The sequence below is a fragment of the Aspergillus pseudoviridinutans genome (assembly GCF_018340605.1).
Source record: "Aspergillus pseudoviridinutans IFM 55266 DNA, scaffold_1, whole genome shotgun sequence".
NCBI lineage: Eukaryota > Fungi > Ascomycota > Eurotiomycetes > Eurotiales > Aspergillaceae > Aspergillus > Aspergillus pseudoviridinutans.
In genome coordinates, this window is record NW_025091281.1 from 4,819,214 (window position 1) to 4,834,714 (window position 15,501).

Sequence of the window (15,501 nt, forward strand, 5' to 3'; positions counted from 1 at the left end):
CATCGACCGCAGCATCGTATGCCGCTCCGCAGTTCGGATCACTTGAATAGCATCAGAATAAGCATTCACGCAGCAGATATTTATCGGCGTTGACGCACCTTGACCCTCCGCTTGCATCATTAAAATAGGAGCAGATATCATGAGAGAAACAGTCTTGGGTATACGCATTGCCAAGTGCAGTGCCTGTGCAACCCTCGCCACATCGGCCATTGCAGGAATAGCTGAAACATGAGAATCATCCCATTAGCCAGACAACATTTAAGACGCCTTCACACCGGGAAATATTATGCTTACTCTCCTGTTCCAGCACTATTGGTGCCATAATTGCTCCCCACCACCCCGACAAAGGAACAGCTCTGTCCGGCACTGTTGGTCCAAGTGGCTGTAGCAGTTGCCCCGACTTTCAGACAGGTGACTGATCGTTTGTTGATGGTCATTTCTAGTGCTGAAGGCATTGCCTTGGTCAACAGAGGTAGTAGGGCAAGTAACGCGCTAACATTGGCTATCATCCTCATGTTGGTACACTTGTTGTTGGTATATTGCCATTGTTGCTGGTAGTCTTAAGAAGCGTCCAGACTTTATATATAGGTACTTTCATACGTGAATCTCGGAGATATTCTCGGAAGACGATCACTCTTATTCCTGTCGCTATGCTTTGTGTTTCGTTTCAGGTATAGTATGAGCATGAGCTGACACCATTTTCGTGCTGATGACGCCTTACTTTTCCATAGCCTCCAGAGCAGTCTTAGGGCTCATTCCTCCATCTTCCGAGGCAAAACAGATATGTACTTATCTATAAACAATGCCTTCAAGCACTAGCAGTCAAGTAATGCTCAAGTTCCCGTTCTCAGCGTGAATCGACAAGAATGGTATTGTTGGCTTTTACTCTAACACGGCCGGAGATCCAGTCATCATTCATTTGGCATAAACCATTCTGCCGTTGATTCCAATGGATTTTCCAACGGAATCTCGACATCAAATAGCCCAGTAACAGCTCCTTCATTGCAGTGTCTAGCGTCAAATGTGATCAAGGCCATTGCGCCCCCAGCGCCTTCAACATTCAAAGTCGGAGTGTACACACACGCGGCTCGGGTCTTCTTCCTTAATTGCGGGGGTTTATACAGGATACAAGCAGCCCGGATAAATATTGTAAGTACGCTCGCAGACACTTGAAGACATTCTGTGTGATATCGGGCTTCACTACCGAATTTGGTAAGACGCCAGAGAGCACTCCCCGCATCCCCGCATAGTCTCTGGGGAAGCACTCAATGCGCCTTTGAACCATGAGAGATATAAAGTTGCCCTCCATGCCTGGCCGCAGGTATGGATGAAATGGTAAGCCAGAAGCCACCCAGAGTCCCGTTCATGATGGCACTACTCTCCTCTCTGGCTTTTGCAGTCTTTGCTCTGGCTGTGCCTCATGTGGCACCTCGGCAGGCGTCCAACACTACTCACTATTATACGGTCCTGGAGGGTGATAGTATCTTCAGCATTGCGGCCAAACTTGATCGCGGAGTCTGCGATATCGCGCGCGCCAATCGGATGATGGACGCGGAATACCTCTTTCCTGGATTCTCTTTGATCATCCCGGATGCAGTCAGCAACCCAGACAATGACACATGCCTCTTGCAAGCTCAGAACGCCACTGCAACGTGCATCTATGGTGGCCCTCATGACTACACCACTGCCACCAATGACACCATCACGCGAGTCGCCCTGTATAAGTTGAACATCACCGTCGACTCTTTATGGACAGAAAACGCAAAGATCTTCAATCTGTCTTCTCCAGACGAGGTCCTGCCACCTAACTCGTATCTCAAAGTCCCGCAATGTATGCCCAGCGTTTGCACCATTACAGCATTTGAATTCACCTACGGCGTGTTCAAGGACCTGGCGGAGAAATATGGTACGACAGTTGGGCAGATCATGACGCTGAACTTCCATTACAACTACAGTTCAGCTGTGGGAACGGCCGCAGACGAAGCCCTGGGGCTATCCTACCCCATCATTACGCTGCCTGTTGGGTGCAGGGCGTTGGTCGATAGTCCATCATCCAACCTTTGATCTCTCCGTTGGAGTAGAACAAGATGGCGGCAGGAGGAACTCGATCCACTCCTACAGTTAGAGGCATGTATATAGCAGAACCTGTAGACTGGAGAATGGACGGGAATGACGGGTAATGTTCCCTCATGACGGTCGTATTGAAACAGATTTTAAGGAGCTTTCAGTAGACGTTGGAAGGCCAGCATATCAAATATGAAAAATCATGGCTTTCATGCAAATGCGTCTAAAACGGACATGTCTATGTACAGTTCTCTATTTACAAAAAAGGACTAAGCCTCATGTGCTGGAACAGCTGAAGCTGCTGCTGTTGGTATCGTTGTGGATGGCCGTGCCCGATGCATATAAGCCCAAGACACAGAGGGCCAGACCGAACAGGACAATGGAGATGTTGAGGATGGTGAGCAAGATCTTACGAGGGCCGGCGAACCACTGCCCGTAGTTCAAATGAAGCCAATAGACACCACTGAGCCCATAGCTGAACCAACTGGCGAAGAGCGCGCTCTACAGCTCCGTTAGCATAGGTCTCAAATGAACCGGGGGATAGAACTTGACTTACGATCAAACCGTTCAGGTCACTGAACACAGGAATAGCCTCTGCAATGATCCAGGCGACAACCCAGCAAGTCAGACCGAGACCGATCCAGATTCCGACAGAGCGTTTGCTTCGGCTGTGGATCAGATCCGACTTGTGGCAAAGACGGAAATAGATGTACTTGAGACCGACGTGGCCGTTGACCACACCAGCTCCAACAATCTAAGAGTCAGTTAGCATGCATGCTGCGGTGGCGGAGGAAAAGGAGCATGGAGACGCACCGTAGGAATGGCAATGCCAAAAGCGACCTTCTTCATCACGGGGCCCGCAGAAAGCAGAGCCGGCGATGCTACGTCTTTGCCGACAAAGTAGTAAATCACCACGGCAGCAGTGAGATACAAGCAAATCTCAAAGGACTGAAGCATGAACAGCGACTTCTTGAAATCTCTGGGGTTTTCCATTTCGGCGATCAGGCCAAAAAAGGCAACGTGGGCGCAGTAGGCAAAAACGATGTTGGAAACCGCCTGGAATCCGGAGTAGAGGGTAGTGTTGACTGTCGCCTCGATAATGCGGTCGGCGTGTTCTTGCACGCCCACAGAGACCATGGTAATCATGACGGCGCCAAAAATGCTGAGGAATGCTGTAAGAGACGGATTAGTACCCACTCACGTCCTAGTTCCAAGCGACCTCAATGGACTACTCACACACAAACGAAATCCACGTCAGTCCCTTCATGGTGCGAGGAATCGAGAGGACCATGGAGATAATCATGCCCACGACACTAAAGACAATCGAGCAGGTGCCATGCTCAGTGATCGTGTTCATCATGACCCGAAAGGTCAGGAGATGGCTTCCCATGACGAAGATAAAAAATAAGAATTGACCAAGGCCGAAGAGTTCCCGGCCAAAAGGTCCCATCAAGATCTCTCCCGCATCCGCAAGGTTCTGGATTTTCGGATATCTCTCTCTAAATAAACCAATATTGTACCCGGTGTAAAGCGCCAGGAGACCAAGACCGACAATCAAAATGACAGCTCTGAAAGCAAGTCAGTAACGAGAATAACTATACCGTCGCTATTGAAGCACTTACGGGACAAGACCCAGAGTAGCCACAGCAGCTGGCAGGGACAGCACACCGAGCGACACGGATTCGCAGATCATGACTATATCGAACAATGTTAGAGGTTGAAATAATGATCACATCAAGGGAGTCTCGTACGCAAGCCGCATTGCCTAGATTAACAAAAAGCAATGGTTAGCAAAGATCTGAGCCCATTGGTGAGATTGCCGAGCACATACCACCACTTCAACGTCTTATATTTGATCTCTGCCGACTCCTCGTTTCCAAAGGCATCTGCAACCTGGCCAGTCTTGAGTTGGCCCTCCTCCTCATAGTCCGAGGTGTACTTGGTCTCTTCGACTTTCTCGTTCCTGTATGCAGGAGGGTTCACGTTGATGGCCTCCATGGTGTTTCGATTCGGTCACTAGCAAGGGAGGCAGAGAGACAGGACAACAAAGGCGCAACAGGCTTCGAAGAGAGTGAATGCAGTGCAGGGCGGATCGTCGTGCTGATATATGACTCGACAACTAAGTTTTCATTACTCCATACTGAGGTGCCGATCCACCCCGGTGTGAGGCGAAGTTCTCCGTACGCCCCATACTTTGGATTCTCTATACATAATGAAAACTCAGCGGACCCACTAAAAAGCTTGGCTCCGGAGTTGGACGACAAGTCCCATTCGTCCAAAAGGTCATTGGATGGATCTTCTCCGTGCAAAAATTGGCCACTCGGACCGATATCGGGTATCCGTCGTCTATCGAGTCTGAAATGATTCTGGAATCTGTGGGAATCCGGTGACCAAGTTGGGGACTCCGCGTTTCATTTGTCACAATTATCGCCTCCAGGGCTCAGGATTCCATCTTGGAACTGCTGCCTACTGGTCTTAAGTTCAAGCCTTATGTTCTTTAGAGTTTGGCCAATGTAACACTAAATCCAGATGACGGGCAGGATCCTTCGGCGCTCCCCGAAATACGACTGCAAAACTTACATATGGCATGATGACTCAACTGAAGTTGATTAGAAAGCAGAGTAGCAGGCGGGAGGAAAATACATCCACCTCACACGTGACGGCGGAACAGACGGATGAGATGATGACTACTGTTACTTAGAAGCTGACCAATCTAAGGATGGGAGCTTTTCTACAATCTTTCAACGGTATAAAAAGATGTAACAATCAGGATCACTGCAGTGAGATGGAGGGCAGTGAGGAAAGAGGACCGCATGATGGCCTAGCAATTATTTTATGATCGCTCAGCATTTCACTGTCTACTTGGGCGTGTTTGCCTAGGATTTCCGACGCGTAAGATTGTCCTTCACGATGTGCCAAAAGATGACGAGCCAGAGCCAGTGCCTGCACTGGTAGGGCCTCTGTCTGGGCCCACGACTAAGAAGAATGACCCATGCGGCTTTGCAGCGGAGCTGACAAGAGCTCGCAAGGAGCAAACTGTCGGTGGCGACAAGTACTATATTACTATATCATGTCTGCGCTGACCGCAAAAAGGCCAGCTTTACCAACAAGGAGGCTTGGTCATGCAATTGGCCTGGCGGAGTGTACACTTGATGACAGTTAGCCCCGGTCGCCCGTTCTCGCCTGTATCTTTACGTTTTTGTTCCCTCATATCTTGTATATGTGCTTTCGATGTAGTATATGTATCTTGTTGTAGATATTATAAGCAGAAGGTGCGTCGACAATTGATCTCTTACTCTGCGTACATTACGCGACTGATCTAATGAAGAGTCCCTAATATCCCAACTCAAAACTTCCACTGATTGATCCACCTCTCCATCAAGGGCGCATCAATCGCTTGGAGTCGTCGCAACGTCTTACTTGCAGCCTGGGTCTTGATGGTCTCTGTCGACGGGCCCGCCTCATTCGAGTATGCGATCGCCTTAAAAAAGTCCAAGATCTTCAGAGCGGGCTTGTCACGAAAATCGTGCTCAGTGGCGTTGGTGAAACTTTCCAACGTTGAGATCCATGTTTGAATGTCAACAGGCTCGACATCAAAATGTTTTCTCACGGCCGGAACGAGCGACTGCCAATCTGTTACCCTGGGGTTGACGATGTGGAATGCCGCGCATGGCTCATCCTCCTGCGTGGAGCGCCGGGTGCGAACGATGTCGATGATCACTTTGGCGCAGACATCCTGCCAACTTGCTGTTAGCCCTGTGAAGACGAGAAATGATTCGGGGTGAAACGTACCACTGGAACCCATTGCACCGAGACTGAACCCAGTGAGTCTGGAATCTGCTTGATCGTCTTTGAAGTCGCGATGAGCGAGGGCAGCCATTCCTGCTTATTCCACATGCCCAGCTCGGTAGTTGGGCCTCCTATCTGGCCTACACGGTGGATGCTTGTCGGAACACCGCATTTCGCTGATGCTACAGCACAGATCCTCTCAGAAACGTGCTTCGACTCGCCATAACCCTGACGAAGCACAGAACTAGGATCGTCGAAGATTACTTCCGGGATAGTAGGACCCTTATTGTACCCTTCAATGGTGGAGATGGACGAGATAAAGTGGATATGCGCTGTCTTCTCGCTGGCAACGCTGAACTCCACTAGACGGCGGACGCCCTCGATGTGCGGATTCTCAAACGCTTCTACTCGATGGTTGAAGTTTACTTTCCAGGCGTTGTGAATAATTGTGTCAACCTCCTGCAGCATCTCGTCATACTTAGCATCATCCAGCCCGAGCTTCTCAGCACCAAACTGAGCCTGGAGAAACTCCACTCGAAGCGGGAATCGGTCAAGCTTAGTGAGTCCCTTTTCGCGGAGACTCGAGAGCTGTTTGGTAGCGGCATCTGCTGACCGATTGAGACAGTAGATCTTTGTGACGCTGAAATCGCCCAGAAGCTCGGATAGCAAGTAGGAGCCGAGAGAGCCAGTTGAACCAGTGAGGATGACAGCATGATTCTGACCGAATCCCTCGGTGTATTTCGCGACTAGATCGGCAATTCTTGTTTCTCGGTCGCTGTCAGTTTCAACCACTGCGGTAGCAGGTGCCGTATCTTGGCCCTGAAGGATACCGTAGATATACTCAGTAAGTTGACTAACTGTCGGTAGCGAATATAGCTGTGGGCTGCTGAATGCTGCTCCCAAGTCGGGACGAGCAGATCTCAGAGAGGCCTGCAGGATTTGACCCAGGCGCAGCGTCTGAAGTGAATCAAGTCCGCCCGCAAAAATGTCTACATGTTCATCAAAAGCTGATACCTCCAGGATCTCGCACAGGACTGAAGACACGTAGGTAGAGATCTCAGAGCAAGTGGCATCCCTAGGAATCTGGGCCGCATCAACCTGGTCGGCGTCGGCGTACAAGGCATCAATCTCACATGCGTAGTCATTGACAATCATTCGCCGCTTGATAGTGCCCTTGGCCGTCAACTGGAACGGCTTTGATGGAGAGGCGACGGCGACACGATCCTTCATTATCTGAGCGTGAGCAGGAGCGGATTCATTCGCTTTCTTCACATGTGGCCAGATGTCTTCAATCAATGCACTCGGTTCGCCATTCCACGACTCCCAGTTAGGCTCAACCAAAACACCAGATTGAAAGCGGCCTTGACCGACAACGACTGCTCGAGCAACAAGAGGATGACCAGAGATAATCTCCTCCATATTGATTGGGTTGAACTTTTCACCGTTGCTCAAAACAATCACATCGTCACGCCGTCCGGCATACAGCCAGAGGCCTTTCTTGTCCGGGTGAGGAGTAAAGAGGTCCCCAGTGCAATATTCCGTCTTCTCCGGATAAGTATGGAACACGGCATGTAGGGTGCGACCCTTCTCACTGCGCACCACAACAAGCTCGTAACACCCATCTCCCGCATCACGCATTTCATATCCAGCAAAGGGATTGAACTCGAGATACGGCCACTCATCTTTCTCTTGATACTTCAAGGCGCCGAAAATAGCACATTCGCTAGACCCAATCACTGACTGCAGATGGACGACCTCAGCAATGCGATCGCCGGCTTCGCGAGCCAAGGGCGCACCGCCAAAGGTAAGCATGTCAAATGTCTTCAGGCATTCCACGCCCAGCTCAGATGCGCAGAGCTCCTCAAGCATGGATGGTGCCAAGATGGCAGTCTTGGGCTGCCCGTGCTTGATGACTTCAGCGAGATAGTCGACCGCCAAGGGCTTTTCGTGGGTCAAGACAAATGGTGTCGCCGAAATAATTGGGACCATCATGTTGAGTATCCCCATAAGATGGAAGAATGGGCTGACGGCAAGGACCCGCTTGCCTCTCTCTGCAACTGCAGCTATGCTGCCAACCCGATTTTCGGGAGTGGGCAGCTCGCAAATTTGCTGCAGGGCGATCAAATACCCATTTGTCATCGGGACAGGCTTGGGCATACCTAGCAAGACAAAAACAGTTGTTGTTAGCCTTCATTCGGCACCCAAGTCTTCACGTACTAACCAGTGGTTCCGGAACTATGGATGTAGACCGCCACCCTATCTTCCGGGTCTTCTGCGGGTTCTTTGATGACAGGCACCGGTGCTGTGGGTTGACGGTCAAATACATCCCAGAGGTCTGGCGCGAGCCATGATTGCAACGACGTGTTGGCTGCCTTGATTTCATCAACCTGTCTACTTCTCTCGGACGTGTAAACGAATTTAGAACAGTTCACAGCATCGAGGACGTGGCTGGATGCTTGTTCCGAGTTTCTTGAGGACAGAAGAACAGCCTGTTACCCGTTGCTATTAGTGACTTGACCACTTGACTAAACACGACGAGTGGAGGATCTTTGGGACAATACTGTATGGCGCAGCCTCATGCACGCAAAGACAAAGGCACAATATCGAATGTCATTTACACCCATATAGGCCAAAGGTTGGGGTTCATCGGCCGAGGCCACATTTTCGTGAATCCAGAGCGCGAGACGGTTGATTGCGGCAGCCAGGTCAGCAATGGTGATATTAACCCATCCATCGTGAACTTCAGGGGAGACTGGATGAAGACAGTAAAGCGTCTCGGGATCTTGAGCATGAATGGAGTCGAGTAAACGCAACACTGTCGAGTTTTCTGGGCTAGTAGAACCCATTGCAGCGATAGATAATTTCAGCAAGCTATTGAACCAAAAGAATACTGTACGGAAATGTTCAGTTCATATACTCACTTTTCACCCATAGCTTCTTACCTATGAAGGAGAGGGATCTGCAGCTGATGCTAGCGAACCGCCGATCATGGGTTTGCTGCGGGAGTAACATCGAGCTGGAGCTGTACATTGGTAGCACAACATAGGATTTATGCATGATTTCCAGATCTGATTGGTTAATGCCCCCAAAACCACTTTGTGATCAGTGTATTAAAGCCCGCTCAGTATCAATTCATCATCTATTTGATGCACCTGAGCCTGTGACTCTGGAAGCGCCTTACTCAAGGTCGCACGAGGGACCGTACTTGAGGGGCTACACGATCAATTTTCTGCAACAGCTGCAGCTTCTGCAGAGGTTCATAGACACCAGCTACCCGGCTATGATGTTGGCTTTGAAAGTGATTGGCTTTTGCTGGTTGATTCAGCTCCACGAATTTTGATTGCCCTCGACGTGAGCGACAAATCAACTATTCATCATGCATGAAGAACTGGCGGTGTACAGCATTTCCCCAGTATTCTCAATTAGCAAACTCTTGCCTACCATCGCCTGGAGACGTAATATAGATCTGCAGATCGCTGACAAACCGACTTGGGAGCTGAATCGTGAGACAGCGAAAGATCGGCAGACACGGAATGCAGTAAATGAAAGCATCTGTTGATGTGATGGCCATTTGGGTTTTCGCTGGCAGAGAGTCAAAATCCAATGATCAAGATCATGGCCGGAAAATCGATCTCAAGAATGTATATGAGCCGCTGTTCGAGAAGTCGATGTCGCTTAATGTTACTACCTAAAGAGTAAACTCTGAGCGATCGCTACCATCATCCGGAATGCCATAATTCATAAGATTAAATATACACCGGGGAAATTGTCAAGTTGAAGAGCACTATTAGGGTCAGGGACGGAAGTTCGTTGTTTTCAAGATTTTTTCACTATCCAAATACTCGTTAGCTGACACCTAGCTATGAAGGCTAGGCGTAGCTCCTCCGGTGGAAAGAATACTCATGTACAAATTGTCTAGCTTAAGAGCAAATAGTTTATAGCCAACCGAGGTACAAGTAGTATAGAACTCCTCAGGGGCTGGGGGAAATATTGCTGCTAATGGTTCTCATTGGTTACAACCTCGTATCTGCAATGCATGCCAGCTCATTTGTTCCTCATCTAACCAGTTGGAGGTGATTCGGGATCTCTTGTAAGGCAGCAAGTAACCAGGGTGGCTGGGTCGAAACTCAAACCTGACCGGGATGGGCAGCCTTGGCGATCACCGTAGAAATACTAGCCTGTACGGAGTCTTAATTAACCCAAATAGATGGCTCTTGGAAGCTGACCCCAATCAGATAACTTTCTTCTCTTCATGCAGTGTCTTGACGTCTGTACTGCCTCCGTCGTGGAGCCTTCAGAATGTCATTGAAGAAGCTACTAGAGAAATCCTTGGGTGGATATTTGCAGAAGCAAATAAAGGCGATCTCGACGCCGCTTGGACCATACTCGAGAAGCTCAAGCTCAGTCTTGCCGATGATGATCCAGACGTGGAAGCGGATCTTTTTGATGACCAGATTTGTTTCCGATTACTGACCGGCAAACTCGATGAAGCCCACCGATGCTTGGAAGAGTACCACGCATTGCTCGGTCAACTGCCCACGCGGCACGAAATAATCTATGCCGTACTTAAGTGTCTGGTCGATTACTGCAGAAGGAATCCACCAGTCCTAGCGTTTGCAGTGGAATTGGATGGGATCAGGTCTATTTCCCCTCCAGAGAGAATTATGGACACCATAGAGATGACGAGAGAAGCGAATCAATGGCTCGATGTATGGGGCACATCCGACTTATTGTCAACGTGGAGCTTGCGTCTCTTGATCCAAATGCCGTGGGATTTCCAGGCCAATCTCTTGACAGCGAGACGCCATCATCCTCCGCTCTCTCTGTAGCAGCTATTGCCGACTGCAGACATCCAGATGAAGTGGTCACCGAAATCGCGCCCTTCCTTGCGGAACTGTAACAGGAATCGGTTGAGAAAGACACCTGTCCTATAAGTCACTATGTTGACGGACTGCTTTTGAGACTTCATTACGCTATGAATTCGTCTGCGTACGAGAATGTTTGGCAAACGCTTTTTGCGCAATACGAAGCCAACGGAGACAAAGTGGGAATGGCAAAATGCATGCTCTTTCAAGCCGATGCCATGGTGTGTTCTTCGCCGTACACTGCGCCCACAATTTTGACCTTGATCCCACTCAGACTACCGAGCGCAACTAGGGAAAGTCAGCATCTCCGGGACCCCGTAGAGGCGCACTGCCCTTTCGGATTGAGCGAAGAGGCTACGAAACTACATGAAGAGACTCTCAAACTCTACCAAGAGTCCTCCGCTCCCAGAAACCACGCGTCAGTTCTGTTGCGTCAAGGTTGCTGTCTACACGCACACGCGTGCTGTGCGATCCTGTTCATGAGGATTGGAATGACTTGTTGGACGCTGCCAGTCGGAAATTGAATGCCTCGCTCACGATCTTTGGAAAGGATGAGGCTAATTCCTAAGTGGTCAATGCCAATCAAATTTTGCTTGGCTGTAGCCAAGGTCCCACGGAGGTGCTGATCCTCATATTTGTAGGAAAGGGTTACATGTGGACCCAAAAGGACCTTCTGATGTACGCCATTGATGCTTGTCGTATTATGAATCTCGGGTCTACGATTTCATCAGCATCAGTTAGCGCCTGGTTGAGCCCCATGGAACAGGAACGCTCGTATGAGCGGCGTTACGCGTTCCAGACTGAGTACAATGTCAAACAGTGGAGCACTGTGCACAATTTAGTAATCGTCCAATCATGCCATCGGTGAGCGCTAGTCATCGCGGGTGATCAGCTTTTGCGATCGTGACACACCAGTCGGTTTCCATCTGGAGGTGAGCTCAAGGCAGGAGCGGTACTGTACTCCATGGCCCTCTCTTCGTCTGCAACCCTATTTCGGCCACAGCTGTGCTCTGACTATCCCGAGGGTTGGCAAGTATTCTCGCTCAAGGCTTCAAAAAAAAAAAAAAAATCTCCACACATCCTTATGGTAGTGGAGTCTCCCTCACTGCTGTAACAGCTAGGCGCCAATTCATCAACTAGCGCCGTAGGCTTACTTCTTGGGCGAACATCTGGGGAACTCGCGTGCCAATAAAACCCGGCTGTGGTTCTAGTGTACTTCGGAAGGCACCACTGATATTAATGATGATACCCATATCCATGATTTCCCTCGTTGGCTTAAATATTAGCAGCAGCGGAAAGGACCACAGCCCGCTCCAGCCACTTCTGTGTCCGCACCTAACACAACTCTCTGGCAGTATTTTTCCATGTCCAGTCGGGTCCATTGGGCAGCAACTGACAGACCTTTAGGGAGGCACATAACTATTTTCTCTCTCCAAAAAGATGACTCGACATTTTATGTATACTCATTGGCGAAAAGAGGCGGACCTACCTATCTCTCCACTTCAAAATGCCCAAGCCCGACCCTATCAGGTTTGTCGCCGACAACACCCCTCGTTGTCCTTCAACAGCCTACGTGTGCAACAGATGCTGGGAATCTCTCTTCAACACTGAGGCTTTTGAACGGTGCTGTACTTGGCATCCAAATAATGCGAAATACGAGCAAACAGGGACTGAAACTACCGCCACTGTCCGTGAAATCAAAAATGCAGTCTGCAACTGGTGTGCTTATATCAAAAATTTTATTTCCAACAGTTGGGCGCCAGAAGATAAGATAACCACATATCTTGGACCAAGCACAATCCCTTCGTGCACACCGCCCGGCAACAATACTTTCTATCTGAGCATTTCATGCCATTCTGGAATGGGAAAATGGAGAGGAGGCGCCGCCCTTTTTCTTCACGCCCTTACCACAGCAGAGGATCCTGCTTCAGACTATGTGACTGCGAGACCGTTGAGGACAGACACTAATAGTGAGGCGGCAAGATTGCAAATCGGAGCATGGCTGAGAGAGTGCAAGGAGCATAAATGCTGCAGCGCTTTACATGAGGACAGTATCCTTCCCACAAGAGTTATTGAAGTTAGTCCTCTAGGAAGAAGATATGCGCGAGTCGTGGAGTCTAAAAATCTGCGTGGTCTCTATGCTACACTTTCCTACTGTTGGGGGCAAGACGATTTTCCAACTCTCACTAATTCCAATTATGCACAACTCACCGAAGGCTTGGATGAAGAGACTTTACCTCCCACCATCCGTGATGCTCTTGCAACTACTCGCACCTCGTCCATCCCGTACTTGTGGATTGACGCTCTCTGCATAATCCAGGATTCTGAAATGGACAAGGCGAAAGAAATGGCACGAATGAAAGAAATATATGCCTCCTCAACTTTGACGATAGTCGCTGCTGCGGCAGAAAGTGTCTATAAAGGATTTCTCTATCCTCGTGTGCACCAGGAAATTCTTCACACTATCCCTGTCCGGCTTCAACATGACGTCTTTGGCACTATGTCTATCAATGAATTAGACGCCGTATGTTATGACGAGCGTTGTGAGCCCATTTCGAAAAGAGCCTGGACTATGCAAGAACAACTTCTGAGCAATCGTGTGCTCACTTTTACAACACGCACTATGATGTGGAGATGTTGGGAAGGAATAAAAAATTTTGGCAACTCTTTATATTTTCCGCATGACCTTGACACAGGATATAATGCCCACGATGAAAAGTACAGCCTTAATCTTCACTCTTTGCTTCTTAGCCAAGAAGAGGCTTGTACTCATAAAGACAAGGCTTTGAGTTGCTGGCTGCGCCTCGTTACAGCGTATTCAATCAGAGTTACAAGCCTTGAGCGTGATAAATTAAATGCTCTGGCAGGTATCGCCTCTCATCCTTCGTTTTCCGACGCGCTTGGGCCTGGCTACTTTGCTGGATTGTGGCAATACAATCTTGCGAGGCAACTCACATGGCGAACATCAACCTGGCACAGATCACTAGCTGATGATCAAACCTTCACATTTGAAAGGCCAGGGATGTGTCAGGCTCCTTCTTGGTCATGGGCAAGTCTGAACGGGGGTATCATACATTTTGATTTTTCGTATGATGAAGATGAGACCATCCCTGAAGTTATATGTGATATCCTGGATTGTTCAACGACGCCAGCGTTTCCAGGACTGAATCCATTTGGGGAAATACTGTCGGGACAGCTGAGGCTGAGAGCCCCTACCCGAAAGGCCTGGTTCAAACCTTCCACGTCCAATGTTTTCGTGCTCTCTGAAGTCATCTGCGGAACCGAGGTTGTGGACCTCAAAAATGGAACAATAACTCTCGAGGAAGCTTTTCAAATACATGCGGATGACTTCGGACTGAGACACCCAGATGTGAATTTGACTGAGGAGCCAGAGGCTATGCACGGCACGAATTACCGCAATACGTGCGGTACATGTGACGAGACAGGATACCGCGATTGTTGCTTAGTCTTATGTGTGGCCATTACTTTGGAAGATGAAAAGAACGATGGAGTGAAAGGTCTGCTCCTCATCAAGGAAGAAGGCGAGAGAAGGAATAGTCCCGTGTTCAAGAGAATTGGGTTTTTCGAACGGGGGAAAAACCTTGATTTCAAGAGTGACAAAACTTTAGAGGTTTCCATCATATAACAGATTGAGGTGGGTTATACAAAAGATTTCAGAACACTCACGAGTTTCTTAGCGATGGTCCTTATGAAAATGAACAGTTCCCAAATCCAGACTACGCCGATTGTTCCAGTGAAGCATAAAGGAGGCTTCACGCGAACGTCGGGGGTGCTTCTAGGCTATTCACTCTCGCGATACTCCAATGGGTTTTGAGAGCTCAACTGACCATCCTTACCTGGACATATGTCCTCCAAAACCGGGCTTCTCCTAGGGTCCTTTATGATGCGGTTTGCCCGCCGCGAGTGGAAAGTTGCACCGTCGATTTCGCGCAGCACTCTGGGTGTATGAGTGTGCTGAATGCTGTCTGAGAGCCCTAGGGGATGTGGTCACCTCATTTGCGGCCATCTTCGATCGCGCCACCATGTACAAAGAAGTATACAGTGGTCGGAACGCAGTTCTGGTGGCATAGACATATGTTAACATGCTCGAAATGGCCGTTCAATGGTACGATGAGCAGCTAGCTTTGCCCGTTAATCCCAACGATGCCGAGACCCAGCGCAACTTCCTTGAACTAGGGAGATTTGAAATGATTAACGATTTCAACCATGAGCTCCAAACACTGTATGCTCGATTCAGAGAGCATGATCTGCTGACAGCTTGGAACTAAAAATTTGACGCATTTGCCCAGCATGTCACATACCAGAAGATCTACAAGCGGATGGGTCGTAAAGCCCTTGCCGAGCAGTCAACGTCTTCGTACACGTATACGGAGATCAGGAGGAGGGGCGCGAAGACTGGAAGAGATTCACATATGCCGAAATGGAATCTCACTGTTCTCTTCGTAAGGGCGAAGTGAGAGGTTATGAGAGGCCATTTAAAAGATATCTCGACTCAGCAAAAGGTCAACCTATCACATACTGTCAGCCGTGCTATCGCATCTTGGCATGCACATGTCTGGGGGATCTGAGACAAGCCAAGGATATTCTGGATTCTTTCAGTGATCATGAGCTCCTCTACCAGATGGAGTCTTTACTGCTGGAATCGGGACGACCCATGTTCAACGCACGGGGTCATGCAGCACTTTATGGATGTGTGGTAGCGCAAGACTGGGAAAGAGCCGACCATCTCCTTAACTACATCTTGGAAAAATTGCAGAATTTC

General features: G+C 49.1%; 4 protein-coding genes across 4 annotated transcripts; 2 read left to right on the plus strand and 2 right to left on the minus strand.

Annotated features, from left to right (window-relative positions):
* Positions 1-1,368: 1,368 nt before the first annotated feature.
* Asppvi_001678 (LysM peptidoglycan-binding domain-containing protein) lies at positions 1,369-2,064 on the plus strand (the record flags this gene model as incomplete). Its single annotated transcript, XM_043297971.1, has 1 exon — positions 1,369-2,064. One exon carries the CDS (start codon positions 1,369-1,371, stop codon positions 2,062-2,064), a length of 696 nt encoding a protein of 231 aa, XP_043153906.1.
* A 276-nt stretch (positions 2,065-2,340) lies between these two features.
* On the minus strand, positions 2,341-4,062 carry Asppvi_001679 (neutral amino acid permease; the record flags this gene model as incomplete). Its single annotated transcript, XM_043297972.1, has 7 exons — positions 2,341-2,565; positions 2,621-2,818; positions 2,878-3,236; positions 3,301-3,632; positions 3,687-3,759; positions 3,816-3,829; positions 3,896-4,062. 7 exons carry the CDS (start codon positions 4,060-4,062, stop codon positions 2,341-2,343), a joined length of 1,368 nt encoding a protein of 455 aa, XP_043153907.1.
* A 1,348-nt stretch (positions 4,063-5,410) lies between these two features.
* On the minus strand, positions 5,411-8,699 carry Asppvi_001680 (putative NRPS-like protein biosynthetic cluster; the record flags this gene model as incomplete). The annotated part of the gene is made up of 4 exons (XM_043297973.1): positions 5,411-5,800; positions 5,857-8,012; positions 8,075-8,342; positions 8,472-8,699. 4 exons carry the CDS (start codon positions 8,697-8,699, stop codon positions 5,411-5,413), a joined length of 3,042 nt encoding a protein of 1,013 aa, XP_043153908.1.
* A 3,526-nt stretch (positions 8,700-12,225) lies between these two features.
* On the plus strand, positions 12,226-14,364 carry Asppvi_001681 (HET domain-containing protein; the record flags this gene model as incomplete). Its single annotated transcript, XM_043297974.1, has 1 exon — positions 12,226-14,364. One exon carries the CDS (start codon positions 12,226-12,228, stop codon positions 14,362-14,364), a length of 2,139 nt encoding a protein of 712 aa, XP_043153909.1.
* Positions 14,365-15,501: the final 1,137 nt, after the last annotated feature.